The sequence below is a fragment of the Abramis brama genome, assembly GCF_963993115.1.
Source record: "Abramis brama genome assembly, chromosome: 6".
Taxonomy (NCBI): domain Eukaryota; kingdom Metazoa; phylum Chordata; class Actinopteri; order Cypriniformes; family Leuciscidae; genus Abramis; species Abramis brama.
Genome location: NC_139968.1, coordinates 5,676,988 through 5,686,944, shown reverse-complemented (window position 1 = coordinate 5,686,944; position 9,957 = coordinate 5,676,988). Strand labels below are relative to the sequence as shown.

Below are 9,957 nucleotides of genomic sequence, written 5' to 3'. Positions count from 1 at the left end.
ATACAAATTATATTTTGCTTAAATAAAATGTAATTGTTTTACTTTATAGTTGATGTGATGTTTATAAATGTGCTCAGGCAGGATGATGAGAATCCAATGGGAATAACTATTGTGGAAAATTAGAAAACTGTCCATGTGTATTTCAGTAATGAGATTGTTTTTTTGTAAAATGTGGCTAATTGACATGAAAATAATGTCACTGTAAAAAAAAACAAAAAAAAACCCTGCCAAATGTATTTTCTTATTTTTTCTTCTGATTTTGCGGTGATTTATGAGCGATACTGGACATGCTTCATGAAATTCACCTGACAAGTAGTGCAGTTCTGAATTAAAATGTTCATTAAAAATGATGTGGATGTCTTTAGTAACAACCAAATAATCACATAAATTAAAGAGTTGCTGGAAAAAATCATGTTTTTTATGCATTTTCTCATGAAAGTTTTTGTTTGTCAAATGATAGTAGCGCCACAAAATGATCATTTGTATTGTGATATAACATGTTTTATAACTAGTGTTTGTTTTTTCTTCTTCTTCATTGGATATTGACATTTAAATGGATGATTTTCCTCCTGATCGGGACACAGTCACGGACTGTCAGCTGTCATGACGGGCTCAACAGTATGAGAAACCCTCTGGTGTGCTAGTTACTAGCTAATTGGCAATTACTAGCTGGCAATTATACATTTTTATGTCTATTTTCTTATTTTTCCACCCACACACACATCATTAGGAATTGAAAAATAAAAATCCCTGAAATCCTGACCAGAGAACACAGGAAAGCACTGTCAACCAAAGGCACTTTAAAGAGCAAGAGCAATAATGTTCTGTCACACGAGGTGTGGTGTACTGAAGCATGACAGATGTGTATTTGAGAGAAAGATGAACAAATGTCAGTGTGAGGCTCCAGATTTTAGTCTGGGGGTTTGGTTCTTTGTGGAAGATCCCTCATTTTCACAACAAACTCCGAAGCTCTTCTGCTTTTGCTCTGGCGTTTAGTTCGTGTGTTTGGTAGAGACGGGTGAGATGGTTTGTCTGCGTCTCGATCTGCGTTCATGTCGACGGCAGGCGGAGCTTCTCTCTGTGTCACTGACTCAAGTGAAATGTGGCATACGACTGCAGGTTCTGCAACACAAGGGAACGCATGTAAGATTTCTGCCGGACAACAGTCTGACAAGCACCTCCGTCGTTATATTCTGGCTGCACTTCCATGAATAGGGTACAAAACAGGGCTTGAGATCAACAGCCCCAGGAGAGCAAACTTAATAATATGTCAATATCAAATATTGCGACTCTGTTACCAAAATTTTGTAATAACATTTATAAAATCACAAATTAAGCACAATGATGTATATATAATACATATTTGGTAAAATAGGTTATAATTTAACTTTATATCTCCCAATTGCGTGTTATAAAGCCAGAATTGCGTGATATAAAGTCGCAATTGCGTGTTATAAAGTCAGAATTATGAGATATAAAGTCGCAATTGCGAGAAATATACTTGAAATTCTGACGTTTTTTCTCAGAATTGCATCTCACAATTCTGACTTTATAACACGCAATTGTGAGATATAAAGTCGCAATTGCGTGTTATAAAGTCAGAATTGTGAGATATAAACTATTCTGAGGTAAAAAAAAAAAGTCTTGTCTTTTTTTCCCTTAGAATTGCGACTTTATATCTCAAAATTCTGAGAAAAGATGTCAGAATTGCGAGATATAAACTCGCAATTATGTGTTATAAAGTCAGAATTGTGTGATATAAAGTCGCAATTGCGAGAAAAAAAGGATTCTAACTTTATACGACGCAATTGCGACTTTATTTCACGCAATTCTGACTTTATATCACGCAATTACGACTTTATATATCGCAATTCTGACTTTATAACATGCAATTGCGACTTATTAAATGCTGCCAACAGTAAAAAATTGAGAAAATCAACTGATTTACTTGTTTTCCTGCCATGCTGTAGAAAGGATCCAAATGATGTCACTTCCTGGGGGTCACACATTTTTGGAATATTCCATTTTGTTTCAATGGGGGAAAATAATTTGGTACAAGGGTTACATGCAAGATATTGGACACAGCTAAACATCAAGTTTTTGGACATTAAAAATAGTTTTTCAATATTCAACTGGCTGTTTACACGACACCATTTTCAACTATAAACGTAAAAGTTTTGATGCGTTTTGCCCGTTCATTTACACGACAGTGGCGTTTTGGGGGCCTGAAACGCTAACTTTATTTAAAAATCAGTCTATAGGTGCGTTGTGTTTCTTTATAAAGTGAAGTCGCCACCTACTGGCCTGGCATGAATAATACAGCGTTTTAGCCGCTTTCACGAATCCATGTGAACGGGGATCGTTTTGATAACATTGTCATGAAAAACTTTTCCGTTTTTAGTACATGGTTGTCATGTAAACATTCTCTAAAGGTGTGGTCACATCAGAGAAATAATGTGGGAAAAAACATCACTTTCACACCATACAGCTGCGTTAGGAAATCTTTCACCGCCACGCTTAATTCCTGCATGGTTTCCTATTGAAATGAGTGATTTTGACCGTGAATATTTGTTGAACAACAGTAAATGTGATCGCACCCAAGTTGTGTACGAACATTTGAATCTTATGCCTCTTACACAAGTGAATGGACTTCAAACTAAACCCTATTCATGGACGTTGCCCGGTTATTTACACTAAAAATAGGTTCAAAAGACGTACTAGTCATGAGAGTTTTTAGTGTTGACCTGTTATGCCCTCTTATTCCTCTTTCTGTGGGCTTATTACAACTACTTTTCCATTTCATTACAATTCCATGATGCACAGTACAATCAAAGTCACGATGAAGTGTAAGTGAGAGCTGCTGCGAGTTCATTTCAGAGGAAGATCGAGTTTGAGAGGTCACTCTGACTGCAACAATAACCATATTTACCGCTTACGTGGCCTTTGCTACTTTCGTGCGTTTCATCCTTTTCCTGCGCATGAGTGTGACCTGAGGCCTCTTCAAGCCGGCGATGAGCAGCAGCAGTCTGGGTCGGGACTTGGTGAGCCAGCTTCTCAGTAGCGTCCCCTTGGGAAACCTGGGAAACATCACCAACTGTGAGTCCAACACGTCAAACTCAAGCTGTAACTAAAACTGTAGCACTTCACTGACCGATGTCTAGGATCTGCTTTCTTATACTTGAAGTTGTACTTGATAAAAACAACTGATTCTTGAAACTGTATTACTGTGATTTTCATTGTAACACAGTTTTGAAGCAATTTGTCTTGTATAAAGCTCTGTATAAATAAGCTTAAAATAGACATCAATGCAAAGGCTATTGAGTTTTTAATATAGTAAAACACATCTGATTGAGAGAACATTCAAACCGCATCTGCAGCGCTATTGCTTCTGTCAAAATTAAGGTATTTTATTTTTGTTGACTCAGTGTTTCAGAAATGCATTGACTTGATAATGACACTTCAAGAAGAAAAACAAATCCATAGGAAAATCTGTAATTTTCCACCAGGACATTCCACTTTCTACATAATACGCAACGCGATTTATTGCGCAATTCAAAATATGGTTTAAACACCTGTGAAAAATGAATACAATAAATTCCTTTATATTAACATTTCATTGGGCCCTATTTATTATGGACTTGTCTTAGTGTGTAACTACTGCTAATGTAGAGGTTAAAAGCGAATTCTCTTGAGTTTTCACAGCTGATGAGAAGATGCTATATGAAGTAGACTATAATATTAAAGATTAATAAATGCTGAAGAAGTATTGTTCATTCTTAGTTCGTTAACTAATGTTAACTAATGAGCCTTACTGTAAAGTGTTAGCACATATATATTTTGTTTCAAGGACCATTGAGGACTCCAAACCTCTGGCTCACGGTCGACTCATCTCGTCCAGTCGCACTAGCGGCTCTAAATCATTGTTTCATGTGGCATGTTTAGTCTAAGACTGAGACGTTACGCTTGCTCCTGTTTAATAACCGTGTCGTGTTGCGTCTGCTTTAGACTGCACTCAATGCTATACCACTGCACAAAACACTTGTGTGTGTGTCAACGCAAGGAATTTAAACAGTACTGACTCTCATAATACACTGAACACATTCAAGGGTTTCAAGCTTTCCCTTAACTCAACAAATTCTGCAATGTTTAAAATAATAAAGTTGGTAACACTTTACAATAAGGTCCCATTTTTTAACATTAATCCATTGATTAATGGATTAACTAACAACGAGCACTACATTTGTTACAGTATTTATTCATCTTTGTTAATGTTAGTTGATAAAATTTCAACGGTTCACCGTAAGCTCAAGTTAACCAATGTTAACAAACGAAACCTTGCTGTAAAGTGTTACAGAAAAGGGTCAAGTTACACTTTAAAAAGCAAGAGTAAAAGTTTAGTTGATGAGTTTCAGTTTGCTTGCTGGTGGATGCTATAAATACACAATTATGTGGCCAAAAAAAAGCCTATTTTTCCATTGTCAGCAATTCAGAAGTTGCTGTGCATCTGACAGAACATTATTTTTGGTATAGAAACCAAAACAAAAATCACCACAAAATCTGATTATTGTAGATGTTTCACCAGTGACCATTTGTATGGCTAAGAGCACCCCCCCCCCCACCCTCTGAATGGAGTTCTAATATAGAATTAAATGTCACATGACATTTACAGCTCAGGTGATTGGCTCTAAAAACATTTCCGGAACCCATTAAGCAAACATGTCAGCTTCCAGGATAGCTTGTCTCCAGGTGTTTGAGATCTCCACGGATAGAAGGCATATTCAAACTTTTGGAAACTTATAACCAGATCTACATCCAATCAGAAAGCCCTGCGGATTTCCCCAGATATCAAAACCCCAATCCCTTACAATGTCCTACACATTCCCACCATTGACGTGTTAGTTTATTAAATATTTTGGCTCCACCGATTTCACAGCAAAATCAATGCGGAAAACAAAACAGCCATTTCTAATTGAGCCAAATTGGTTTTCTGAACCTCCGGAACAGACTAAACCGATTCTTCCGTATCTTTTGGGAGCAAAAAGCTTGGTGTAAGAGTAGCGTTCCCACCGAACCGCAGAACAGTACCTCACCGAACACTCCTCACCGAAGCTCCATAGCAACAGTCCCAGCTTCCCTTCAGATGAAGGCTGACAGCATAACCGCTCCAGCTTTTATATACACGTCTCGCACGTCTGACTGCTGAGCTCAATGGAAAATATAAAACTTCAATTGTTCGGACTTCTGCTGGTCGAGCACGAGCCAACAGGCCAGAGAGAGATCTAGCAACGTGTAGATGCGCTACGGCCTTGCTGAAGCCATTGTTGTGTCCCCCACAGGGGCTCGTGTTAAATGTGGCGAGAGCAACATTGTTTGCTTTGCGGCCTTGTTTTCCTCTTTTCCCCCCCTCATCCGATTCTCTCTCTCAGGAGCTTGACTGATGCGACGGCAATATTTCTCCTTCAGGAAATCCAGATGACAGCGTTTAGTCATCCATTTTGTTTTCCGATTTTGCCAACCAAATTAGCTGTTCATCAAGCTGTCCCGAAAGCAGATGTTACTCCACAGCTGGGAGGCTTGGATTCGTCCTTGTACTGGTCCGTTTATCTTTTAGAAGATTTCTTCTGCAAGTCTTTTCATATTGTCTCCACACAAACATCGACTGTTGAGATTTCGCATCCAAATATAATTTTAATCACAATATCTCGACTTTTAGCTTGAGTTTCAATGATTAAGATGTTTCTAGTACAGAAATTTGGGCCTCCATTTGTAAATTCGGGCCTTCATTTGTCTGGCCACTACAAAGAGGCTAAGCTTATCCATACCAAATATCTAAGAGAAACTTTGGCGTAAAATCAATTTTCGTTTACACTTTATTTTAAGGTGCTGTAGTACTTAATCAAATGAGTACTGAGTAATATTAATTAACTACATGTACTTACTAGTTGTAGTTAGTTGTAATTATGACTAATTTACATTACTTTAATAAGTACATGTAGGAACGTGTAACTACGTCGACTTAAAATAAAGTGTTACCCAATTTTCACTCAGAAATTGCTAGTAAATTTGACAAGGAATTACAAAGAACCAGCAAGTAACATTGAATTAAAAGTCAGAACAACTTAAATGGTATTTTCTTGTAAAATGTTTCTAAGTGTAGCAGAATATAGTCAATACTAGGCCAAAACACTTATGATAAATATGACAGACCTACATCCGCCTTGTATCTAGAAATGAGTTTTGAAGACTATGACAAAATCCTGAACAGTATTTCAAACAGCTGAAGAACAACAAACAAACACAGTAAAATCTTAAACGTAGCGCAATCAATCAAACTCAGAAAGTTGATCAGCTTAACTTAAAAATGCTCGAAAATGTCCTATGGAAAGCAGAAAGTGTTTCTTACCAATTGACTCCACACATTTGTTAGGCTATGCCCCCCGCGCCCTGCTAAGCCACATATATGATGCTAATGGACTTATTAGTGTCACGCTAGAAAGTTCAACCAGGATGGAAAAAACAAATCTGCGGGACAATAGGAGGTGCCCTGACTCCATGGGGCCGAGAGGGGCCGGGGGGGGGGGGGTCGACAGGAGGGTCCACTCAGCACTTCTCTCAGCGAGCAACAACGGATGATCCCGGCCCCTGCACCAATCACAGCGCTCGCTCACACGGTTTCTATGACAGCCAGCCCTCGCCTATGTAAAACAGTGTGAGAGAGGTCAGCCAAACTACCATCTCTGTTTCACATGTGCAAAATAAACTCCTGCTGTACATATACAGCATATATGGAACTTTGGCCCATAATTAATCAAGAATAATGCTTTAAATGGATCAAAAGTGACAGTAAAAACATTTATAATGTTACAAAAGATCTCTATTGTTTTGATTCTGAATTTGTATGTGCTTAGTTAAGAAACAAAGTCTTTATGGTCCTTAAGATGTGTTTCATTTGCAGCTTCATTTCTTAATGTTGATTTTGAGATGAAATCTGCAGTCTAACGGTGTTCTTGCAGTGTGTCCTGTGAGGGGCGCTGTGGTGCTGATCGAGATGAAGAGCCAAACACACACACACACCGCAGAGAGAGAGAGAGAGCTGGGGAAGCCTGGCACTGCATTGCAGATCAGTGAATGAGGAGGAGACTGCGGGAGTCTGCAGGGTAGGGCGATAAACACTACGGGATTCCCTCGTCTCTGAAACACACACACCCTCACTGGATGATCATGAGTAGTATTTCACTTCTAGACATGAGCTATAACATTAGGGACACAAATAAATGCTTCTTATGATGAAGAAGTTGCTGTTCTTTGTGTTGTACTGTTTGCATGAGCAACATGTAGCCTATTTCTAGCAGACTGTAACGATTCATCAATGGGACAATGGGAAGATTCTACAAAATACACAAATGTACAGAAGAAAATGAGTGAATCTTTGTTCTGTTTTAAATCTTAATTTAAGATTTTACGTTTTGATGAATGAGTCTACGATCTGCTTATGCTCCACTCAGTAGTTTGACCTTGTTTGTATGAAGCAACGCGAGTTCATGACACGATCACGTGAGCACCACGATGCACGATGGTCTCTTCATAAAATTGAGGTCAAACCAACACATGGATGACTTTAATGATGTCTTTACTGCCTTTCTGGAGCTTGAAAGTGGTAGTTGCGTAGACTGTCAATGGAGGGACAGAAAGCTCTCAGATTTCATTAAAAAGATCTTCATTTGTGTTCCTGAAGATGAACGAAACTCATACAGGTTTGGAACAACATGGCGGTGAGTAATTAATGTCATTTTTAGGTGAACTAACCCTTTAAAGTACTGTAGGCCGATGTGACGTGTTGTAGCTACACTATATTGCCAAAAGTTTTGCGACGCCTGCCTTTACATGCACTGTAAAAAAAATCCCGTAGTTTTTACGGAAAAAAACTGGCAGCTGGGGTTACCAGAACAATTCCGTAAAATATACAACAAAACAGTAATTGCTTTTACCGAATAACATGTACATTTTACAGTTTAAACCAGCATATAACACACTGGAGTTCTGTTATATTTACTGGTTTAAACTGTAAAATGTACGTGCTATTCTGAACAACATGTCAATTTTACAGTATAAACCAGTAAATATAACAGTAAATTTCAGTAATATGATATAATGTTAATTTACCGTCCTATTGAAGTATTAATATCTGTTTTGTACACTGATAACAACCAATCACAGCAGTGATGAGAGTCACATGATCAATCAAAGCTCAACACAAGCAGTTCTTCCACAAGAAAGTTAATACAAATATATATAGAAGCTGCACAGTGTCATTCACACAAACATTAAACACCATCATGGTAACACATGAAATTTTAAAAATGCAATAAACATTAATTTAACAACATTAAATGTAACATAAACCCCTAATGTACATAACTGATTAGAAAAAACGAAGAAAACTATGAAGAAACAAACATAGTTATTTCAACAAAAATACCTCAAATGTGAAGTGTCACAGGGAATTGTGGGAATGTCAATTTACGGTTTTTCACTGTAAATTATACAATGAGTTGTTTTTTCACTTTCAAAAACTGTAAATTTAACGGTATGTTACAGTAAAATTACATTAAATGTACCGTTAGATCTATCACAGTTATTTACCGTATATAGTACGGAAACTTTCTGTTAACCAATTAACAGTTTTTCACTGTAGCATTTTTACAGTCTTTTACCGTTAAAATTACGATCATTTTTTACAGTGTGCACATGCACTTTAATGACATCCCATTCTTGATCTGTAGGGTTTAATATGGAGTTGGCCCACCCTTTACAGCTATAAGAGCTTCAACTCTTCTGGGAAGGCTTTCTACAAGGTTTAGAAGTGTGTTTATGGGAATTTCTGTTGGGACCATGATATTGTCCAAAATGTCTTGGTATGCTGAAGCATTAAGAGTTCCTTTCACTGGAAATAAGGGCCGACCCCTGAAACACAGCCCCACACCATAATCCCCCCTCCACCAAACTTTTCTTTACCCCACTGCCTCCCACGCTTTCCATTGCACTTGGTGATGTAAGGCTTGGATATGAAGCTGCTCGGTCATTGAAACCCACTCCATGAAGCTCTACGCACTGTTCTTGAGCTAATCTGAAGGCCACAGAAGTTTGGAGGTCTGTAGCTGCTGACTCTGCAGAACGTTGGCGACTTCTGCACACTGTGAGCCTCAGCATGCGCTGACCCCGCTCTGTGATTTTACGTGGCTGAGTTTCTGTTGTTCCCAATTGCTTCCAGTTTGTTATAATACCACTAACAGTTGACCGTGGAATATTTAGTGAGGAAATTTCACGAATGGACTTATTGCACAGGTGGAAACCGATCACGATACCACACTTGAATTCACTGAGCTCCTGAGAGCGACCCATTCTCTCACAGATGTCTGCATGCCTACGTGCTTGATGTCATACACCTGTGGCCATGGACGTGATCTGAACACCTGAATTCAATGATTTGAAGAGGTGTCTCTATACTTTTGGCAATATAGTGTATATTAGATTGTAAATTGCTAATGATATAACCTATAAGTTATCAAAGATGATAATGCTTGTTCAGTTAAGACAGTGGTTCTCAATTCCAGTCCTCGTGACCCACTGCTCTGCACATTTTGTATGTCTCCCTTATTTAACACACCTGAACCAGATCATCAGCTCATTAGGAGAGACTCCATGAACTGAACTGAGTGTGTCAGATAAGAGAGACATACAAAATGTGCAGAGCAGTGGGTCACGAGGACTGGAATTGAGAACCACTGAGTTAAGATAATCTATAAGATATAATCAATATATAGTCAAATAATTAAAAATATATTTGTTGTTTTTAGGGGTGAATTCAGGTTGATTGGGACAACTCATTTGGCAAGTAGCTGTGTACTACGTGAGATTATGTGTGTGCATCGGGTCATTAACATGAAATAACACTGA

The 9,957-nt window shown here is 38.2% G+C and overlaps 1 protein-coding gene across 1 annotated transcript; it reads right to left on the bottom strand.

Moving 5' to 3' along the window:
• Positions 1–839: 839 nt before the first annotated feature.
• LOC311085833 (uncharacterized protein) lies at positions 840–9,402 on the bottom strand (the record flags this gene model as incomplete). Its single annotated transcript, XM_084118453.1, has 5 exons — positions 840–1,122; positions 1,949–1,994; positions 2,937–3,077; positions 5,105–5,421; positions 9,366–9,402. The coding sequence occupies 5 exons, from the start codon at positions 9,400–9,402 to the stop codon at positions 911–913; spliced, it is 753 nt and encodes a 250-aa protein (XP_083974579.1). The 3' UTR covers positions 840–910.
• Positions 9,403–9,957: the final 555 nt, after the last annotated feature.